The sequence below is a fragment of the Emydura macquarii genome, unplaced genomic scaffold (genome assembly GCF_026122565.2).
Source record: "Emydura macquarii macquarii isolate MOO-44397 ecotype Brisbane River unplaced genomic scaffold, CSIRO-AGI_Emac_v2 contig_3470, whole genome shotgun sequence".
Classification (NCBI taxonomy): domain Eukaryota; kingdom Metazoa; phylum Chordata; order Testudines; family Chelidae; genus Emydura; species Emydura macquarii.
In genome coordinates this window covers 8702066-8725526 of record NW_027133607.1, presented here as the reverse complement: position 1 = coordinate 8725526, position 23461 = coordinate 8702066, and the positions used below count along the sequence as shown (strand labels likewise).

General features: G+C 40.3%; 1 protein-coding gene across 4 annotated transcripts in view; it reads right to left on the bottom strand.

Moving 5' to 3' along the window:
* Positions 1 to 990: 990 nt before the first annotated feature.
* UBE2H (ubiquitin conjugating enzyme E2 H) overlaps positions 991 to 23461 on the bottom strand; it is a 62881-nt gene continuing 40410 nt past the window's right edge. For 2 of the 4 annotated variants that reach the window (XM_067535001.1, XM_067535002.1), the window contains 4 exons: positions 18414 to 18453; positions 17536 to 17588; positions 12896 to 13024; positions 991 to 5174 (listed from right to left, as the gene is read on the bottom strand). In XM_067535001.1, coding sequence (XP_067391102.1) covers positions 5050 to 5174; positions 12896 to 13024; positions 17536 to 17588; positions 18414 to 18453 — 347 coding nt within the window. In that variant the 3' untranslated portion in view covers positions 991 to 5049. The remainder of the gene's footprint in view (positions 5175 to 12895; positions 13025 to 17535; positions 17589 to 18413; positions 18454 to 23461) is intronic. The other 2 variants (XR_010917438.1, XR_010917437.1) reach the window with 2 other exon arrangements.

The window sequence follows — 23461 nt, the reverse complement described above, 5'->3', positions numbered from 1 at the left end:
TGCTTCATAAAAAAAAAAAATCAAGCTTCAAAGACAAATATTTATTCTGAAGCTAAATGCTTTGTTTCACCTGCTGACGGAGCAATTCAACTTCTTAGTACTTGCTATTGAATGGTTGCACTAGCTGCTGAACTCAGACCATTTTCCTTTTGTGTTTAATACATTTCAGATTCGGGTTTCAGGAAAAATGTACAGATCTTTTAATGTCTTCTTTCATTTAGAGGAACTTATTGGAAGGGCGTTTGTTATGTCCTTTAGATGTAAAATCGCAATGGCTGATACACACTGTATTTGCACGTCAATACTTTCCCCAAAGACCTCCTGCATAGTCGATCTCGCTGGCGAAGTCTCAACCTTCTAGCTCTGGTACCATCGTCTCCACATGGTCCTTGGCCAACAGATTGCAAACCCCTTGGAACCATTCCTCCCAATTCACATTTTATAAAGTACTTGGTATGATCTCTGTAAATATAATGCACTACGTAGTTGCCTAGAAGAGCTCACTTAACGTTCATTCCAGTAAGACAAAGAAGCCTGCTCATTTGCTTGCTCACATTATCAGCACATTTAAGGTGTAATTTAAACACTCTTCACTAAAATCTGTCATAGCACCTTGAGGGACACTGGCAAATAGTGCCATCTAGTGTTGGCCAGAGGCAAATTTCACAAACCTCTGCAAATGGGCAACCAAAGAAGCCAATTTTTATCACATCACAACAGGTACAGCTATTTTCAACGAACTGCCTGACTTATGATGATCACCTAGTTACACCAAACATGGCAGTCAGACACTTTGCATATGCAATGGGATATATTTCCACCAGAGTACTTTCTACAGAAAAAACCTAGACTGATTTTGAAGGCAGAATCTTGGGCAGTCTGGTTAACAGCTGCGGTTGAATCACAGGGGCTGGAGATGTATAAGACAGGAGGGCATGAGAGATGTTGCCTGTGAAAGCGAGACCTTACTGATCAAGTACCAGTCAAGCGTCAAGGTATATACATCTTTTATTTAAAAAAAGTTTACAGTTCTTTAATTATACACAACTATTTGAGAGGTTATATTCTTAAAGAGGCATTTGTCATGGTGACAGGCATGCCCACTACATCATCACAATGCAAGAAAAAAGGGAAAAAAGAAAATAAAAGAAAAAAGCTTAGACTCAAAGGAAGGAAAAACACCCTTTATCTCTTCAAGTATCACACAACAGGTACCAAATACAGTCAGTAAAATAATGGCCATTTCTCATGCTGCACACACTCCCGCTAAAGTGCCAGCGGAACTCAGACGAGCAAAAGAAAAACCAACCAACAGCCCACCCCCTATCCTTAATGCCGCTTGCATGGTGTGATACAGATCCGACATCAAAGATGGAGGGATTCTTGCATACCTGAGAGCTACCACTTACATCAGAATGCCCTGTGATGAGTCTCGCTGGGAGAAATAAAGAGCAAGGGTAACCCAACTGCAGCACAGGTTACAGCATTTCTCATCCCTTCTGGGGAAAAAGGGACTATCACCCCGGTTTGTGTGCATTGAAGGCAGATAATGTGGGGTGGCGATCAAACACTGATATGGGAGATTACAGAAGTAACTAGGTAGTTAGTTTTCCCATAACCTAATTGGCCAATTTGAACTTCAGAGGTAATAAAGAGCATTTAAACTTCAATGATTTTTTCCTCTGATCGAGGGTTTACCAGTTAATTTACAAAGCATTATTCTACTCAGTTCACATCGAGACATCACTCCTTTAAGACTAGCTTTCGCCAAGACGCCCCCTCCTTAATTTTAGACTTTAAAAAAAATGGTCATGATGAAAAATCAAATGAACCAAAAAAATACACTTGGAAATCTCAAGGAGAGTCAAAACCACGTCTGATGAAGTTTAAGATTAACTTAGTTGGCAACGTATGTAGCTTCTTGTGTCGCAACTGCGGATCTGGGGGCAGCTTTGATATTTCTCAATTTGTATAAGTCACACAAAGCCCAAGAACAAGGTGACAAGCTATCAGATGTGAAGCCAAAGAGCCTACTTCCATAATGATTATAATAGGCTACTAACAAGCCTTCATATTCAGGGATTTCTTGAGAGCACGAATCTACATACACTGGATCAAATGTAGTCATGTTGAAGTAGGCTTGTTAATTTCCACCTGGCTGATGCTTTGAGATTCAGTCATCTGAACAGGGAAGAGAATGGCAGCGGTTCTTTCAGAAAAAGCACATTAGCATTTCAAAAGAAACTGGAACTGAAAAAAGATCAGGCATCCTGCTTCAGAGTGATTCCACTTTTCTCTTCCAGACTAGGGGTGTATAGTTTATTTACAGACTGTTCTTGTTTTAGACGGGAAGGGAGGTGAAAGATAGGAGAAGGGGTAGAATGAGGCAACAAACAGCTGTTCCAGTCCAGAAAGAAGGGAAATCCATTTGAGTTTATTCCCTACAAGAGTTTTATACTAGGCCATATTCCTTTGAACTGCAGGTATTTTGACAATTTACTGTAGGCTTCCTTTCCTGCTGCAATCACTACAGGGGAGAATGATCAAACATGAATATACCAAGAAGATGATCTTTTCAACATGCTGCAGGCAATTCTATAGATTTCATGTATAAAGCTCCATTAATATCCATGGAAACATCTTCCTGAAGAAGTTCCAGATCTATACCCACAAATACCTCGCTTCGGCTGCCTGCATGCATGAAGTAATGCGCAGATGAATCAGAGCAACTTGGACAACAGAAGCCAAATTACATCTTCACACCTAGAAATCAATGCAGTAAAACGTGCGCTTACTTTTCCAGGAGTCTGCCTTAGATTTGCAGCTCTAATTGTAATTCTTTTGGAAGTTTAGGACAGGACACCTCTTTTTATTAGAAAACTGGCTTCTTGAAATGAGGGAGATGCATGAAAGTGTTCAATGTGTTAAACCTGGTCATTGAATAGACTGGGGGAAGAGTAATACAGTTACCTGGAAAAAAAATTAGAGGTAATTAGAACACTATTTTTTATACAATATTGAAAAAATACAAATGTTTATTGTTTTGTTGTTTTTAAACTGATATCACCACCCAGCACTTAGACTACCCCTAAATAGCACCTACAGTTAAAGGTTATACCACAAGCAAACTGCTAGTTCAGTAGGTAAGCAAGTTAAACAGTGCCAGCAAAGTTCTGCCCCTCCCTCCCCAAAGTAATGAGAAAACAGCGTGCTAGATAAGAGTTAAAGTACACCATTACATGTTAAATAGTTAATACTACTCTTCCAACAAGCCACAAATGCTAGATAGAGAACTTCAGCACAGTAACTAACCACAGTCCTACATTACTGCTTTTTTTTAAAAAAAGGAGAGAAAAACCTTTTGCTTCATGCCCGTAATTAACAAAGTAAGTAAACCCTTTGTATGTTATTTTTATTAAAGAAAATAATCATGCTAAAGCAAAATTGTACTTTATATAGTTTTTTCCAAAAGAAAAAAGAAATTGATTGTGCTTTATGGATTAAAAAGGATTGTATCTTTCAACCCCATCAACTCAAAACTTGGTGGCATTCCTAAAGAAAAACATTTGCGGGACAATGAAAATTGTTTGCTCAGTCCAGTCTGACATTCAAAATTCTCTGTTCAAGAGTCACTCATGGTGGGTTGAACTCCACGTACCATCCTGAAGGTTTCACCAAAAAAATATTAAAGTATCTGGCTATCCAAACCCCTCAGAAAACCCTAAGAATACAGCAGGTAACATTCAGATTTAAAATCCATTTTAGTGAGGATTTCAAATGCACAATTATCCAAATTCAAGTATCACTGGCAACCCAGGTAGGCATTTACTGTATTAGGTTCTCTTACCATTAAATAAAAAAAACTTAGCATGTTGACATACACCAGAAGAAATCAAATTTTTCATTCAGAAGAATTCTTGAAAATATTATTCACTTGTTTCCCCAATTTATGGTTTTTATTTTTATTAATCTCAAATATTCCTAGATCATTTTTCTTTGTTAAACTTTTAGTTTGGTCTGTTGTACACATAAGCAGATGGCTACCAAGCTGCTGCAGAAGGGAAAGAAGAAAAACAAAAATGGGAGAGAGAATGTGCCAGTGGAATATGGCCAGTGGGCCAATCTTCATGGGTCTGAAGCTCTCAGCGAGGCTAGTCCATCTGGTCAGAGAACCCTCTTTTAGGAGATGGAGAGATTGATTGATTGGTGTTTGACCATACTTCAAGCAAGAAGGAAAGCTTGAAGCTATTAAAGAGTAGCAGTTTCAAAACTATGACAAAGTTTGACTTTGTATGTGCTCCAGGTAAATTAAAGCACTGTTCATATAGCATTGTGTTTTTCCCCCCAAAAAAGGGAACAGCTCATAATCCAGACCAAAAAAAATGAGTCAAGTCCAGATGAAGACTTTCAAAAGTCCCAAAAGCAACTAGATGAGTGGTTGTAGGTCCCTATAGTTCAGAGGGTGGGCAGGAGTCCAATATAAAAGTGTACTTAAAATCCAAGTCTTTTTTTTTTCAGCTTCGATGCTCTGAATCGCTCTGTGCACTTTTTAAATGCAACTCCATATAAACTAAGATAGCGCGTTGGACCTGAAGGAGCGCCTTTTATTTCACTGTCTGATCAAAAAATGTTCTTACATTATCCCCCAGATTTTTTACTTTGAGAAAACGCTGTTCCATCTTATCATCCAAGGTGGTATCTGTGGAACCACAGATAAAAAGGAATTCTCTAAGTCCCTACCTATCAGAGCAGCTGTTTGATTTGACAGTTCAGTAGCACACAAGTTGACTTGGCCAAATGGAATTATGAACGCATGCATTCGGGCTGCATATTGCTACCAAAATGGAATGTGGGAATATGCTATGCACTTTGGGTTTGAGAAATGACCAAGAAATCAAGATCTAAAGGGTGGTATATATATCAATGCTATTATTCATAAAAACCTTGTTTAGTAATAAAAAAAATTGCTTTGTTTAAATATGAATATTATAGTCTGCTTCTCATGGTTAGGAAATAAGAGTCTCTCTGAAAAGCAGGTTGCTTCTTCTACTACAATTCCATATCCTGGGCCTCATCTTCCGAGAAGTCAGACATGGAGCTTTCTGATGAGCTGTCCCCGGTGCCTTCTTCCTGTTCTTTTAGTGCTTCTTCTGTTGCATATTTCTGAATGTATTCTGTATGAGGAAAGAAAAGGGTATAATTAGCATATACTCAACTCCCAAAGCCGCTTCTAAAATGGGGTGGTAATGAGCATGGCTGAATAAGAAATTAACATAACAGCCTGTTGGGGTAGTTCCATATATGGACATAAGGATTGTGTAAATTAACACAGGGATTGCCATTATGGTTTAGATCAATGGTCAATCTCGGCTAGCATCCTGTCTGACAACGGCCAGTAATAAAGGCATCAAAGGAAGCTGTGAGACCCTTGATAATGCATGAAGCCCTGAGACGTGCATGCGGATACCACACACACCGTTAGAATACTGAACACTAGACGCAGAGTTAGAAACAGACAGTGTCTTTTCTACTTCTGCACACACACCAGTTTAAAAGCTTCATATTTAGAACCCATTTGCTACAAAAACAGAAACCCATCCCATATTAAGGTGATCAAAGGAGAAAATCCAACCATGATTTGAGGACTTTAATAACTCAGTCATAGGTAAGAGGTTTATTACAGAAGTGGGTGGGTGAGGTTCTGTGGCCTGCATTGTGCAGGAGGTCAGACTAGATGATCATATTGGTTCCTTCTGACCTTAGAGTTTATGAACCTAGAGGTCAGCCAAAAAAAAATCACATTGTCATGAAATCCGGGATAAGAGCTGGCCTATAATACCTTTAGGGGTACAACAGGTTACGCTGTGAAAATTCATGGTCATAGCAGGAGTGATCTTGGGTTTCCTGGAAAATTAGGGGCTAAGGGTACTGGCATAATTTCCAGAGAAGGAAAGAGATGAGAAAAGATGAAGAAGGTTGGAGGAAAAAACAGGAATAATGGAATAAAGATTTACTGCTTTTAACAAAATGCAATCAAGTGTTGCCAAAAACAAAACCACAACAAACCCACCGCTCAATCCCCCAAGAGACAGGTCTTGCATTATGCTTTGGTATGAGACAACAGCAGTCATCGTCAGAGGGAAAAAATTCCAGAGGGCTCTCCCTGGGAAGTCCCAGCCATCAACTCCCAGACATTTAATTCTCGGAGCTGTAAACACAAGCACCCCCAGCCAACCTCAGCTACTGCAGTGGTTCCTAGAAAGAGATGAGATCTTAAAGCCAAGACCCAAGCCATGCAGGGCTCTGGTTATCTAGATCAACACCTTGAATTGCAACCAAAAGCAATCAAGGAGTCAGCACAGGTCACAAAACTCATTTAATAGGATTCTTGAAGGCAAAAGCATTTTGTGCCAGCTGCGGTTTGTGCGATTTTCTACTGTAGCCCCATGCAGAGTGCACTGTAATAAGCTAGTTCAGGAGCTGGATTATTGAGACTAATGTCCAGATCTGTGCGTCACAATCACCTTCCTATATATGCCTATGGAAGAGGCTCCTGGCTGACACTACCTGATATTCCAAGAGCAGCCAGTGCTCCGAATTTGCAAAACCTCTTGAAAAAGGGTGTGCATGAGAGGATGAAAGTAAAACCAGATCATTCCTCCAACCCAGTATCTTTGGGTATATCTTCCCTGCAAAGAAATACTCCTGGCGCGGAGTCTCGGAGCCCAAATCAATTGACATGGGGGTCAGGCTCAGACTGCAGGGCTAAAAATAGCAGTGTAGAGGTTCCCATTTGGGCTGGATCCCAGGCTCTGAAGCCCAGCAACATGGTAGGGTCCTGGAACTCAGCCTCCCACCTGAGTGTGACTGTCTATGCTGCTATTTTTAGCCCCACCATCTGAGTCCCGCAAGCTCAAGTCAACTGACCCAGGATCTGAGACCCAGTGCTCTGGGTTTTTCTTTGCAGTACAGACATACCCTATGTCTCGTCAGGACTGAACTTCAGACAGCTTGCTCTTAAATCCTGTTCTCAACTAGGCACTGGGAAAACAGGTCACACCATCTAGGTGAATAGGTTATGTAAACTGAACTATCCAGATCTGGTCCACCCCTCCACTTTGGGATGTACAAGGTGAGGTGAGCGTTTCTTATGCTGTACCTAGTCCGTTGTTAGAGGATTTCAGCTGCTAATCTGGCAGCTTTCACCAGATGGACATGCGCAGAAGGCAAGATGGCTTGCTTCTAAGTCCAAAAACAGATTTATATTTTGGACGGATTGAAAGGAAGCAGCAGCCATTCTTTTATGCTTAATGATGCCTAGCTCCCACAATAAGAGAGGTTAATGAATTCCAATTAGTATCAGGAAATCGCAGCCTAAAGGACTTTAAAATGTTGCTCTTTTCCTTAACTCAGAATCAGGGGGCAGAAAGGAGGGAGGATAAGTCTTACACAATATATTTTCCCTTCCATCAGCCCAAATCATTGCTAATTGGCAATCCTTGTTTCATGTCATGCCAAGAGACAGCGGGGAGACAGATGTGCGTATGAAGCTGTGGAATGTCACCTGCGATGCCAGATACACAAGACCATAGCAACTTGTATTTGAAAAGCTAGTTTTGTTTTTTTATGGAATATCGACAATATACTTGCAGCTTTCAGTTCAGTGGAAAAGCTGGATGAGAAATCTTCAGCAACATCTTTCTTCCCACTGCCTCTAAATTTCTGCAGGCGCTTATTTCTAGCATGATGTACAGCTACAAACAGTACATCAAAATCTTCAACTAGTTAATTGTCTATACAGGCACCAGCTGGCTAAGTTGCAAGAAGCCAAGGTTTCTGGAATTGAAGTGAGGGAATTAGGCCGCTAGATGCTTTAATAGTCGCTACAAGAATAGACTCTGAACTGCTGTTGAACTACAGGGACCCTTTGCATTTAAAGTACTTGAGCCAAATGGCTAAAAGGGGCTTTCAAACTCATATGGAGGCACATGCTGATTTCTAATGACAAGCAGCTTCTCTCTAATGGTTTAATTTGCATTATTGACCTGTGAGAGGTTGCTGAAGTTTGTTTCATGAGACCTTACAAGAACTGCTCAATAAAGATCATTCTGTAAACACTAGGTAGTGTAGAACATTTGCAACGACTCTGCACACAGCATGAAGACATTCAGACTGTCAGGCTCCCTACCTTTTTGGAAACCACATCATGAATAAAATAATGTAATATAAGCAAGTGCCCGGATCCTGTGCTTCTGGATCTTGTATACTAACAAAAATGAACTGCTCAAAGGCAGCACTTGAGTGTTAGTTTTGGTGTGTGTCTTGCTATCAAATGAACTTCCAATAAACCTTTCAGCACACCCCAGCAAAGGGATTCCACCCTTCCTCTACTCCAGAAGTTTCAGACCATGGACAACACCTCAGATATTCTTGTGAGCACCTCTTCCCATTCGCAACCACATAATATCCCTGAGTTCACTACCACGACTACTTATGTGGGGAATAATATTAGGAAAGCAATTAGATACAGCAGCTAGTGGTCATCTTTAATGACATTTAGCAGGTAAAAAAACAAAGACAGGAGCAATGTGACCACCACCTCTCCATTGACCTTCAGGAAATGCTCCATAGGCCCCAGGCCCACAGTTTGTAAAGCACGGCTCCACTCAAGTGGAGAGGCAACTTGAGATCAAATAGATATGTACCAAGCAACACATTCAAGCCCTAGTCCCTCAACCCTTGCTCCCTAGGCCATATTAGAAAACTGGGGAGAGGTTGCCTAGCCATCAGCAGGCAACCCATTCATTTTACCCTCTTGAAATTCAAGACTTCCAGGGAACTTTCATGGCTAAACGATTAAATCTTCTTTTTTGGGTTAAACTCAGATTACGCTGGAGGATCTAGTCATTTTTCAATCCATTAAGGAAAGGGGACAGTGAAGTGTACATTCTGCCAGCCCTGTAGATACCAACTGACATGCCACTGTCCCGGGAAGTCTATTATAAAGTGTCTCACGTAAAACTTTGAAATCAAGATTTCATACCAGAGAGAACTGACACAGATTCAAATATTTTAGCCCCAAAAGAATGCAAACAGCTATATCTATACCCCATTCGAAGCTCTGTTAGTGCTTAACCATTTACTAAAAATGTGTGCCACTATCACGTGCCAGCCCTGATTTTTTTTAAAAAAAGCCCAAATGGGAGTTAAAGACCCAAATCCCACTGATTTTCAATAGCAGTTGAATGCTTAACTGCTCTTTGTGCCGTCGAAAAAAATCTCCCCCAATTTCCTCTCTTCTAGGATGGAAAGAATAAAATGGTTCTCTTACCTCTACAGCCATTAACACGTTTATATAACTGAAGAGTGAAAAGCTGTATTTATATTAAATATAAAATCTTTCCAGCTATGTACACCATAGTCACACCAGTGGACAACTATTTAATAGGTTTCGCTCTTCAAAAGAATTGTGACAAGCTGAGAACCTTGTACCAGATGTCAGGCCTAGAAGTAATCCCCAACACTACATCAAGCAGATACTTTATGCTTTCATAACTAAAAAATGAGGATGGAAAGGGAAGAGGAAATAAATTATGTATTCACAGTACTTAATTTCCCAGCACAAAGAAGTTGCTAGAATCCATTGCATCAATTCTAGCATCTCCAAGACTATTTTTAAATAGTACCGTTACAAAGAGGGCACAGAAAGGCAGTGTTTAGTTGGATCTGATGGTTGTCATGCAAAACTGGTAAGAAGCCAGGGTATTCAAAGTAGAGGCACAACTCTTATGCTTATGGTATGTAAAATAAGTTGATTACGAAGTTTGGAAGGGATAACATATTAATTATAGAATGTAGGACCAAAAGGGACCTTGATAGGTTATCTACTCCAGTCCCCTGTACTGAGGCAGGACTAAGTATTATCTAGAGCAGGGGTGTCAAACTCGCTGATGGTGACGGGCCAAATTCTCAAACTGCACTTCACAGGGGCCATGCAATACCCTCCGCCGAAAAATTTGGGCCATCTTCCCCTTTTTGGCGGCGTGGCATCAGCCCTTTTCAGCAGTGGGATTTCGCGGGGGACCGTGTTGCGAGACTGAGTGCATTGCCGCTTTAAGGGATTTCTCTGCATCCAGCATCAACGCTTTAAGACATTTCACGGACTCTTAAACCGGCAACGCCGTAGGCAGAGATCTCTCTTTAAGTGCCAATGCCCTCATTTTGAGCAGCAGCACGTCTCAAAAAAACTGGCCGGATGCGGGCCGGATCAAAAAGGTTCGCGGGCCGGATGTTTGACACCCCTGATCTACAGCAAGGGTGGGCAAACTTTTTGGCCCGTGGGCCATATCTGCATATAGAAATTGTATGGTGGGCCATACAGAGGGTTGGGGGGGAAGGGGCGGGGCTGTGCAGGGGGAGTGGCTGTCATGTGGTGCTGCTTGGGACTGCTCCAGCCACGGCGCCACTGGGCCTAGGTGGTGGGAGAAGGGGTGGGTTTGGAAGGGGGAGCAGCTGCCGCCACGCCGCAACCACCAGTTGAACTGGAGGGCCTGATTAAAAGCTCGAACAGGCCGTATGTGGCCCGCGGGCCGTACTTTGCCCACTCCTGATCTAGACCATCCCTGACAGGTGTTTGTCTAACCTGTTCTTTAAAACCTCCAGTGACAGATTCCAAAAACATCCTTAGTAATTGGTTCCAGTGCTTACCTACCCTTACAGTTAGGAAGTTTTCCTTGCTGCCTAACCTAAATCTCCCTTGTTGCCTTACGCTCATTTCTTCTTGTCCTCTCCTCAATGGTTAAGAACAATTTATCATCCTCTTTATAACAACCTTTTACATATCTGAAGACTGTTATATCCCCCATCTGTCTTCTCTCCTCTTGACTAAACAACCCATTTTTTTTTTCAGTCTTTCCTCGCAGGTCATATTTTCTAGACCTGTCTCAAATTTGTCCATATCTTTCCAAAAGTGTGGTGCCCAGATCTGGACAATACTCCAGCTGAGGAGTTATCAGTGCTGAGTAGAGCAGAAGAATTACTTCTGATGTCTTGCTTACAACTCTCCTGCTAATATATCCCAGAATATTTGTTTTTTTGCGACAGTATTACCTTATTGACTCATTTAGTTTGTTATCCACTATAATCCCCAGATTCTTTTCTGCAGTACTCCTTCCTAGGGCAGTCATTTCCCATTTTGTATTTGTGCACTTGATTATTTCTTCTTAAGTGTAGTACTTTGCATTTGTCCTTACTGAATTCATCCTATTTATTTCAGACCATATTTCCAGTTAGTCAACATCATTTTGAATTCTAATCCTGTCCTCCAAAGCACTTGCAACTCCTCCCAGCTTGGTATCACCTGCCAACTTTATAAGTATGCCATTATATAAATCATTTATGAAGATATAGAATAGGACCCAGGACAGATCCATGCAGGACCCCATTCGATATCCCAGCTTGATTATGAAACTCTGAGTATGGTTTTCCAACCAGTTGCACCCATGTCAGTTCGTGTAGGCTATATTTCCCTAGTTTCCTTAGGCAAAGTCATGTGGGATAGTATCAAAAGCCTTACTAAAGTTGAGATATATCTCAGCTACTGTTTTCCACGCTACCCACGAGGCTTGTTACCCTCTCAAAGAAGAATATTAGGTTGGTTTGACAGGATTTGTTTGTGAAACTTACTTATCGCCTTATTTTTTTCTAGGTGCTTACAAATTGATTGCTTGATTATTTACTTCATTATCTTTCCAGGTATCAAAGTTAAGATGATTGGTCTATAATTCCCTGGGTTGTCCTTATTCCATTTTTTATAGATAGGTATTCTATTTGCCGTTTTCCAGTCCTCTGGGATCTCTCCTGTCCGCCACAATTTCTCAAAGATAAATCACTAATGGTTCAGATCTTGTCAAACAGTTCCTTAAGTATTCTAGGATATATTTCATCAGGACCTGCCAACTTGAGGACATCTATCTTGTCTACGTAATTCTTAACTTGTTCTTTTCCTATTTTAACCTCAGATCCTACACCATATTCACTATGTTGGTCATCTAATCATTGCTAACTTTTTTGGTGAAAAAAAACAAACAAAAGTCATTTTTTTCAGCCATAGCTACGTTCTGTCCTTTCCTTCTCATTGAGTAATGGGCCTACCCTGCCCTTGTTCTTCATGGTTTATGCCAATCTCTAACTATTAGAGATCCGGATTAGATTTATATGGGGTCAGATTATCCCACATCTTTCTACAGAAGGGTTTCTATATCTCCTCTGAGGTATCTGGCACTGGCCAACTTCAGTGACAGGATTCTGAACTAGATGGATCCGTGGGGCTGATCTAGTATGGCAATTCCTACATTATTTTAAGGGAAGCCAGGCAGTCACGCACGCACATACAATAAGGTGAGCTAATGGTATGACTAGTGCACAACTTTAACCAGTTTTGCATATCATTTTTTGTTTACTTTTAAATAAAATACCCCAGTAAAAAAATAGCCAGAAAAATTCCTGTGCTGCTTTAGCCACAAAAATATTCCTCACTCTCCAAACTTCTGAAGTTTGCTTTTAAAGAGGGCAACCTTGTCAAACAGCCTTTAACTCAGTTCCTTTTAGTCTTCAACTTCTGATAGTTTGTTAAGACATTCTCCACATCCAAGCTAAGCAGAACTGTTTCCAACACTATATTCTACAGACCAGCCTTAAATTTAAAACAATGGTGGTTCATCAACTCTTCCCAGAAGACTTTTTCAGTCTAAAATTAAATAGGTTTATTTTAGAGCAATAGTGGTCATCAGAGAAAAGGTATTTAAGATGCATAATGAAGAGGACAAGTTTCACCCAAACAGGAATAGACAAAAGGGATACCATTAATTTTTCAACATTCCATTGACTCCCTTACCTTTAATTTTCTGTTTGTATTCTTCCGGTCGGTGGAGATACATGGCTGCCGCGTCACCATTTAGAGGATCTATGGGATTAGGATAGGCCAACAACTGGGGCAGAAACGACTCAAATATATTGGTAAGATCTGCAAACACAAACACCACAAATTCATATTGCACATCTACATCTCAGACCCACAGATAAATTAGTGAAACATCAGTGAAACTACAGATTGCTGTAGGCAGACATTAAGATGTAAGATGGTGTGAAGCTGAAATTGACAAGTTTTCCTGTTCTAGACTGTTAATATAGTTGAGAATTTTTGGGATAATGGAGCTTCCAATGCTTTATACCCAAAGTCCTTTACACTTCTATAGCACCTTTCATCTAAAGATCTCAAAGCACTTTACAAATACCAATAAATTCTTCAACACCCCATGGAGATTTGTGAAACACTTACCTAAGGAAATGGAGGAAGAGATTAAATGATATACCCAAGGTTTTACAGCAAGTATAGCAGGAATTCGAGCCAGACCATTCTTTGTCCTGTGCTTTAAGGTCTGGACACTTTTCCTCTCAATTGCCTCAAATTCCCCATACTTTCTCTTTCATTACTGTCTTTAAATACATCTGTTCCTAGACTTAAAATGGACACATCTCAGCATAATAGTTTCCAGAGAGCTTTGACACTTGTGATAATAAAAAGAGCAACCAACAAGTTCATTCTTCCATTTCAAAACAATTAACAGCATGTGAAGAGATCACAGTAGTGCCTTACTGCCAGTTGGCATTTACCACTAATTCACGAGAGGAAACATGTTTCTGATGCTGATGAGTAATTGTGAACACATGAAACCATCCTCCACACCCCACCTCCAAAAAAGACACATGCACCATACTTCAAAGACGCAGGCGTGAAGCAACGGGCTATGTCATTCCTTCTTGGATGTTTCAGGCAGGCTCCAGAAGGGCTATCTACGCCCAAATAGACGGAAGACTAAGCCTTCAGTGTGTGATTAGGAGAGTAATTTTATAAATGTTTAATTTCAGCTGTTAAAGACTGGCAGGTGCATGTAGACTTTTTTTAAAAAAGCAGGTTCACCCTTTCAAATATTCAATCTTTTTATTTTATCAGCATTTCCTTTTCATCCGGATAGTAGATAGACTCCTCCCCATCACCCCCACCCCATTCCTGGTGGCTGAGGAAACCTGGTTGTGCAGCTACAGCACAAAGAATGACAAAAAACATCTCCTACTGCCGCTAATCAAAAGGAGGGTTTTTGTGTTTTTTTTTTTTTTTTTTTTTTTTTTAGAGGGCAGGGAGAAACCTCACCCACTGTTTATCAGCAGATCAGATCCTGATGGAGACAATACTCAAATCAGATCTGTGGCTCCTCAGGACATTTTTTTTTTTAAATAGGAAGAGATTAAATTTATGCTGCACCTGGATCTTCCCCCATAACCAAAGTTACTCCTAGTGGTTTACAGTATATGCCTACACTGCAATTAGACACCCTCAGCTGGCCCATGCCAGCTGACTCAGGCTCATGGGGCTTGGGTTAAGGGTTTAATTGCAGTGTAGACATTCAGGCACAGGCTGGAGCCCAGGCTCTAGGACCCTGCAAGGTGGGAGGGTCCCAGAGCCTGGGCATTCAGAGCCCGAAAATCTACACGGCAATTAAACAGTCCCTTAACCCAAGCCCCACGAGCCTGAGTCAGCTGGCATGGGCCAGTTGCAGGTGTCTAACTACAGTGTAGACATACCCTAGGAGAGCCAGCACCCTGTGAACTGCTAGCTCCACAGGCCACCTGCAAGTGCTCCTACAGAACCCATGTTGGGAACCTCTGGCCTGGTACCGAGGAAGAGACTACTCAATTATTGTCAGTTCTTCCTTCCTGCGTTTACACATCCTGCATCTGGAGGAACTCCAGTGTATTAACTAGCTGAGTCACTTCAGTGTGAACATGGCATAACAGGGACGGAAATTACGGTTTGCCTACACACAGGAGTTGCACAGTTTTAAGTAAGCCAGTGCAACATCATACCTTTAGTTAGGCCAATGCAACTTTGTGCATAGACCAGCCCTTAGTTATCTGCAGCTAAGTTATTCAAGAGAGCCTCTAAAATGCCAGTTATTTTTTAAACTTAAAACTTCATGTTTAGCATTGCTTGGATGTGCACAACATGCCAAAAATGGAGGCACAGTTGTGCTAAGATGTGCTTGGTGCTTTAATAGTTAAACAAAGAAATCTATTTGAATTCTTGTCTTAAATCTAGTGAATTTATTGGTAGCAATCATAAGAACTTTCCATCTAATTTCTATTGGATCAGCTAGGCTATACCTTCTCTATCAATGCAGGACTGGTTTGTTTTAAAAGGTAAAATGCATAACAAAATAGTTGTATTACTAATTTATATAGGAACTTTTTTTTGGTCCAGATTGCTTTCACCCTCAAAAATAAGATCCTCTCATGTATCTGGAGGAGAGAGAAATTTCCTGTGTTCCTTGAGTATGTGGCTATGTGTCTAAAAGTCATGACGACTGATGACTTAGAACTGAAGGGGCAAAAGAGGCATGTCTAATGTAGATTATGACACCAGCCATACAATCAAAGAACAAAAAGAGTTCTCTCTTCAGTGCTCCAAAGCCGCCTCCACCAAAAAGAAGGAAGTCTGGAATAAGATTATGATGACTGGCGTTAAACAAATGCATTGTTTGACAAGATGTTGGTTAGCATCAAACGACACCTATGTAGCATCCTGGTGATTCAATACACCCCCAATACATCCTGATTTTGTCTAGAATGTATACTAGTTACATCAAATTAAAAAACAAGCAGAAGATTTTGAAAGCTTTGATATCACCTTTATACATCACAGAAGAGCTGTAAATACCGCAGTTTTCCCTCCCTTTACAGTCCACGAAAATGCCAGAAATACGGAAAATTAGGAAATCAATTACAGAAAGCGTTCCTATGACATTTTGTTTGTAAATACCGTAGAAACCCTACTGCAACAGTCCACAGTAGCGTCTCTCAAAACAGGAAGCTATTCTTGCACAGCTTACAAACCAGTACCTAGATTGCTATGCTGAGGCTGTACACTAGTAAACACAGTGGAACACTTCTGATTTGTGCAGTCATACACGTCACCTGCAGCTGGCTTTAGATAGTTCAACAAAACTGCACACAGCTCATTTAGTACTCCAGCTACTTATCCCACTGTTGCGTTTTCTCAGGGCAAAGACCATTGCTGAGAATGGACATGCCGCTGGGTATGATCTGCATGGATGTGAAAGAAAGCCCTCCTCACCTTACAGACTCCCACGTCTCTTCTCTACATGCCTCAGCAAAAACCCCCACAAATCATAGCAAACCTGTCCCCATGTGCAGTTGCAGCACAATAGCACGAGTTTTTTATTATGCAGCCCCAACGTAAGTACTTCGGCATTTTGACTACAGGTATGTAGCAGGTCCAGTATCTGGATTCACGGTTTCCACTGCATAATCTATAAGAAAACTAAACCAGTTTGGTCTTTAAGTAATTTGACGCTTTGGCAATAGGCTCAGAATGCTGACAGTCAAGAAACCAGGGGCAGGTCTACACCAGCCAACATAGCACCTGTGTGGTCAGCACTTAGATCGCTGTAACTTGTGTCACTCAGGGTGGGGGTGTCCTCTTTTCCACACCTGAGTGACGTAAGTTAGATCAACTTCAGCGGTAGTGTAGACCTGCCCCAGGGAAACTAGAAATAGATGAAACTATAACTTTGAGGTGAAAGGTAAAGAATTTAGAGCCTGCATTGTCTCTTATATTGTGTACATACTGCTTAACACCATACATAAAAGTGTGAGTGTACTGTCCATAAAATACATCCTGAGAAGTTCAATGCAGCCCGCCATATAAAAGAATGAGATATTAAATATCTGTTCTGTTTAACAGTTTCAGACTTGCGTAACTTTTTTCCCCCCTGAATCCTTGTCACTACAAATTGATCTTGTTAGACCTCTAAAGCTAAACAGGATTAAGTCTGGACAGTAATTGGATGGGAGACCTCCCAGGAAAACAAGTTCTGCAGGAAGTGGTGTAGACAAATTAGTAGATGGTATCATTTACCCTAGGTTGTTTTGAAATAATGCCCCAATGTGATGCTGAAGGGGAATAAGTGTTGCTGATGCTACTTTCTATAGAAAAATCGATCAAGGTCCCAGAGTCAAAGAATGTTTTCCCCCTTCCTATCTGAATTTCAGTTTGGATTATTACAGTCTGCTTAAAATTGCCCCCATATTTTCATCTGGATACTGTAGCATTCTTTACTTCCTATCCTGAAGTGCTGCGGTCTTACGGTTGAACAGTTGCCACATTCCCACCTCAGAGATGGCTGTACTTTAGTGGTGGGTTGAGCGATTCCAGTACAACATTTACAGACTACATCAGCAACTTTGGGATGAAAGTAGCTGTGTAAGAAATATTTTCAGATCAAGATTCTGTTGCTAAATTGAACTTGGTTCAATGGGGAAAAAAAAAAATCTACAATTTGGCTCAAACTTTTCAAGACAGACCATAGAGCACTCACCTCCCACAAGCTATATTAGGGTATTAAAACCAAATAAATAAATGAAATATGTCACACCACAGTGGATTGCCAAACTCACCATAGAGGGCTGTCCAAGTTTGATTAATTACATCTAGACATACAGTTCCTGACCTGAAACAGATGGAGAGAATGGAATTAAAACATCTGCAAGTTTGTTAAATCCTAAAAGTATTTAGCTATTTTAACCCCTCACACTCCACACCACCAAGCAGGGATCAATTATTACACTTTGGAGGAGAGCAAAATATAGGGCAGCCATAGTGACAAGGAGAGCTTTCATACTATGTACCGAAACTAGATTTTTCTAAGCAAGGGATTAAGAGAATGGGCACAGCAACTTGGAGCCAGTATTTGCATGTGAGGATCTCACTAGTGAGACTGAAGACTGGAGAAGAAGGAGGGGCTTCCTTTAACAGACATCTTAAACTGACTATATGTAAGTGAGCAGATTTTTATGGTTTCCTTTAGGAAGGGTTTTCTAGTATGCATTTTACATACTTGTATGAACTAATGTCAAATGATATAGGGGCTGGTGGGTCTAGAGTTAATCTTTGATTTGAGACAATATTTGTGAAAAGGAGGACTGGCAACTCTGGACCTTCTATGCCACAACATGTGCCTCATTTATTTATAAATGGCACCCAATGTTGCCTATGCATAGATCACATATGCGGAAGACTTCTGCAGCATGTTTCCTACTCAGTACTGAATACAGCCTGAACTCTACCAGGAAAGGTACCTGTGGGGTAGTTTTATGAAACACTGTCCTCGCAGATCAAATTTTTTCCCTAGACTGTCAGTGTTAGATTAGATGACAGCTTTATCCAACCCTATTAGCACACTGAAAAAGTTGCTTTGGCTGTCTTATGAAAGCATAACAGCTAGAATTAGATAGTAAGCCTAATCAGAAATACCACACACTAAAGATTTACTTACGCTTCGTCAATATTGGGATGGAAAATTTTATTCATGAATCCTGCAAAGAGACATTGGTTAATAGCAGAAAATAGCCACAAAAATATAGCACACTTGGCAAATAGTTTACACAAAAGAAGTGAGCCCTCATCTGAATAATTTCAATGGAAACCTTGGCTTAGCTATATTTAGCTATGTGACCTTTCAAATATACAAGTCATATCTGACCCTAGGGTCCTCTGCTGTTCCCTTCAAGCTCATCAAAAGCTCCTGTTTATGCACAATTGTAATCCAAGGTTTTGCATCCAGTATGATCTTGAAAAATATTGCCCATCAGAACCACTAAACACATGCTCTTTTTAGATAAAATGCTTTACCAAGCTGAAGGGTTTCTGAAACAAACTCTAAACAAAAAGATCTAAGTTTAATGTTTGCTCTAGGATTAAACTTTCTTTCTAAAATGCTCTTTCCAAACAAGGTCTTCTATACATTTTCAATCTCCATAGTAAGCAGCCTTCATGAGGCATTTAGAGGCATATGGTACTGCAGAAATATACAGGTAGCACTTAATATTCTGTAGCACTACAGCAAGAGAACAATTGATACCTCAGGTTTTTAGCAAATACAGCAACAAAAATGTTTCCATTTCAAGATTCAGGCAGTCTAAGAAGTGTGGGGCTAAACTAAAAACCTTTTGCTATTTTGATAATGCTTTTTGTTCTGGCATCTAGTTTAGAGTAACGAAAAATTCTATGGTTTAATACAACACAAGAATGTCACTATAAACCAACTTACTTTGCACTTTAAGATTACATCTGCTAAACAGCACCCAGGGGCACATTTTTCAGCAGTTAGCTACTGAGTTAAGTTAATCCTCATTATTTGTATTACTGTAGCATCTATGAACCCTAGTTATGGACTTGGATACCTTTATGCTAGGTGCTGTACAAATACTGACCAAAAAGCCTGTCCCTCCCTCAAAGAGCTTGCAATCTAAATAAAAAAAAACAAGAAAGATGGAAACAGACAAACAGGGAAAGAAGCAATGAGACTATTGGTCAGCATAATAGACAACAGTCTCAGTACACCAGCAGCCTAGCTGTTGTCAAGTTTTTGTAAGCATCATGGAAAAGGAGTGTTGTAAGGAGAGTTTGGAAGCTGAATAATGAGTTAGTTTTGGGGATGTCCACAGGGAGCTCCTCCTAAGCACAGGGGGCAGCATAGGAGAAAACACAAAGGTGCATGTTTGAAAATTTAGCAAGTGGGCAAGGGAAATGACATCATTGGCTGATCGGAGTCAAAAGAGATACATAGGGTGGGGCTAGGACATGACGGGCCTTCAAAGCGAAGACATAGCTTATGTTTGATGTGATAAAGAAGGAGCAGCCAGTGGAGGGATGCGAAAAGAGGGGTGACATGGTCAAAAGCAACTGGCTAGGAAAATCATCTTAGCAGCAGCATTTTGAATGGATATGAGCAAGGCAAGACTGCATTTGTCCAGATCAGAGAAAAGAATGCTGCAGTAATCCACATGTGAGATGAGAGGCTGGACCTCATCTCAGAGTGAAGTGTAGATGGCACCTCACAGATCCCCCATTCCCTGCAATAAAAGAGACTACCTTTTCTGATAAACCTAGGCTCAGCGATGTATTCTTATTTATATTATAATATACTGCATTAGGTGATGTATATCGTACACAGAGAGGAACACAATCTCTGCCCCAAAAAGCAGATAGTCTAAGTGTTTCATATACTCTTCCCACTGGTAGCCGACGCAGAGTTAAGCTTCTATCGATAGATTAGATTTTTTGGTTTCTGCAATAAATGCTCAGATGCCGTGGTGAAGGCACTTTAACATATGCCTAAAAAATATTGTTCGGGGGATAGAAAGTAATGCTCTTAAAGGTTATTTCCCTTTCAGCTAAATGGATATTTGTACATGCATCTACTAACTTGCCTCTGAATAATTTTAACTCTTTATACATCACTATCAGGGCTGCTGTCACCTTCATTTCATGTCCATTAAAAGCTTTTCAAGATCTTAACACACTATTTTCCAGAGTTTAATATACAATCTTTACTTTGTGCAGCATCACCACCCTGGAGGCCAGCACAGCTCAGGGAATACTGCTTGCTAGGTAAGTGATCTGAAATTTCTGCAATAAAGCCATTCATTTTCTGTTTCTTCATGTATAAAAAATAGGAAGTTCTACCAAATAATTTTAAAGATGATTAAAATCTTTGGTGTAAGTTTTATTTTGACCCCATAAGGTTACAGTAAGTATCCAATAATATTTTTGCTGTTTCAGTCAAGACTATTGGTTTTACATTCCTAATACGACTCTGTAGTCAACATCGTGTGTCACCAGTGTTTGAGTTCAGCAAACTTGTGCCTCTACGACCTTATGTTTGGCTACTCTATGCAGAAAACTGAAGAAATATTTTGATACCAACTCCAGCCAAAAGAGGAAGTGATCTCAACTAGTGAGTGACAGAATGGATCCCAGCTGGAGTTGACATATGGAATTAACTGTTTCTTCCCAGGTATTATAAGATAAGTATAATGTAATATTTGCCTGAACTGCTCAGAAATTGCATGTGTGCAATGCAAAACTAAAATGATGCCGAAATCATCACAGATTCTTCTGGAGACTAAAGGTAAGTCAGTTTTAAATATTACCTAAGCACATGAAACTTCTCTGCAAACAGATATCCCTGTTCACCTAAAACATTCTTTGATTCTTTATATATTAATGCCTCCACCACTTTAAGTAACTAGTGTCAGATACAAAAACTATTAGAAGCCTTTCCATATTTCACTTTGAGAAAGTGAAGCAGGCCTGGAATAGATGTTCTATCATCTTCAAACATTCATACTGCATTAGCATCTAGAGACCTGAACCAGGGTGTGGGTCTCAATGTGCTAGGCACTAGACATATATAGTGACAGCCCCTGCCTTAAAGATCTTACAATCTAAAAAAGACTAGACTTAACAGGTGGAGGGAACACACAAGGATGGATGGAAAGTGTAAGGTAACAAAAATAGGATACTGAAGCACAGACTAGCTGTGCTGCCAGAATGACATTTCTCCATTCTGCTATCTGTAATCTCCTAGATTCAGAATTTGTCTCCCCTCTAATTCAGGTCAGACTCTGGATATTCCATCCATGTCTCCTTCACACATTAGCCCTTTACTCCTCTTCTGGTTAGTCAATTCCTGACTCCGCCATAGCAGCCTGCAACTCTATATACCCACTTGTTAACAGAAGAGGTCCCTCACCCAAGCATCTATCTGAAAGGTCTACCAAACTCATTAGCCTAGATGGCTAGGCTATCCTCCAAAATTGTACAGATCTGGAAGAAGAGACCAGTTTGTGTAAGCACCACCCACATTTGATATCTTGATCACTCTTCTACCAGGATGTACTCATTTTTTCATTGCTTCTTGACTGGAAGATTGCCACTCCCTTCCTTACATGATGTCGTAAGGCTCAAGTTCTCTACATTTCACGTATTTCTTCTACAAGAAGAAACACAAAACCATTTATCCTTCCCCACATTCCTAGTTATTTTACTAATCCATTTTGAGATCTCATTTCAAATCTTCAAGAGTCTCCATAGGACTTGTCCTCCATCTCAGATATCTTTTCCCCTAGGCCAAGTTGATCTAATCAACCATACTTCCATTCTCATGCCCTTCTCATTCTGTCCTGGATTACGAATAAGGCTTTCAAATATCAGTTGTCCCACACATTATTGGAAATTGTGCAGTCACTTATTCCTGCACTATTACAGGTAGAGATATGTGACCGTATGAGACAGCATAATGAATCTTAGTTATATTTCCAAATAGAGGCTAGGTATGGTTGAAATTACAGCCTTGATCAATATGTCATGCAGGGCTCTAAATAAGCTGATAACCAATAGAATTTTCAATGTAATACACATTATCCAAAAACCAGGTCATGTCTCCTAATCAAGATTTGCATTACCAGTGCAGGACAGAGGCAGAGGTAAAGCTAGTTTTTACAAGTATAGCTATATCACAAGAGTACGGCATCTTTGCTAGGACACTATACTAGGCAACTTTAGAAGCCTTAATTGTATGGGCAAAAGTGAATATAAACGTTTAATCAGATGGTCTGATGTAAGCATTGTGCCGAACACATCTACTGAAGCAGCAAATGTTTGTGTCAAACGAAACAGACTTTTGATGCTGTAATAATCAGAGTTTACCTTGTACGCATGAGCCGGTACTTCAAGATTTGTATTCCACGAGTCTCATTTAAGGTAAACCAGCATCATTTGTACTAAATCTGTACTGGTCACAAGAACCGTTTTCATGCTAATTAGTCAAATAAGGCAGCTCATTTAGCAGCTACACAGAAAATAAGATGTCCACCCTTGATATCAGGCGCATGTATGTACTGAGCTCCCAACATGCTGCTTTGCAGAAGTCTTATTGATACTTCACTGAAAACCCTGAAGTAGCCATTTATTTGGTTGACAGGGCCCACAAATTTATTCTAGCATAGACCTCCTTTATACACATAACTTAGAGGCTGCCAATCTTTCCTTGGCTTTGCCAAACAAAATAAGTTAACAGATCTGTAAAATTTCAAGAACTGCACAGACTTCAGTGGCCTCCTGACACTTAAACAACGGAATTTCCTCTGAGATTTTGGCTCTCTGGGCAGAATGATAGTGAAGCAGTTTCCTGATGTCTGAAATTTAGAAATAAGAGTCTAAACCTTTGAACTATTATCAGAGTCACCTTATACTTCTGCAACTACAGGAGTTTGTCCTTCACTGAAGAAGCCATAAGCGAACTTGTGCCTTACAGACTAAGTGGCTATAATAAGAAGCTATCTTGATAGTCAAAATCAATTGAAGTTCACATGGGACATCTTCTACAGTAACCAGTTGACATTTCTGAATGAAAAGCTACAGGCTTCTGTATCTGAGGACAGACTCCTATGTTCTATCATCTACTTCTGGTGGCTTCTATGGACAGATTTGTGCATTCAGGGTACTAGCTTCTAGTTTTGTCAAAACCCACACTAAAAC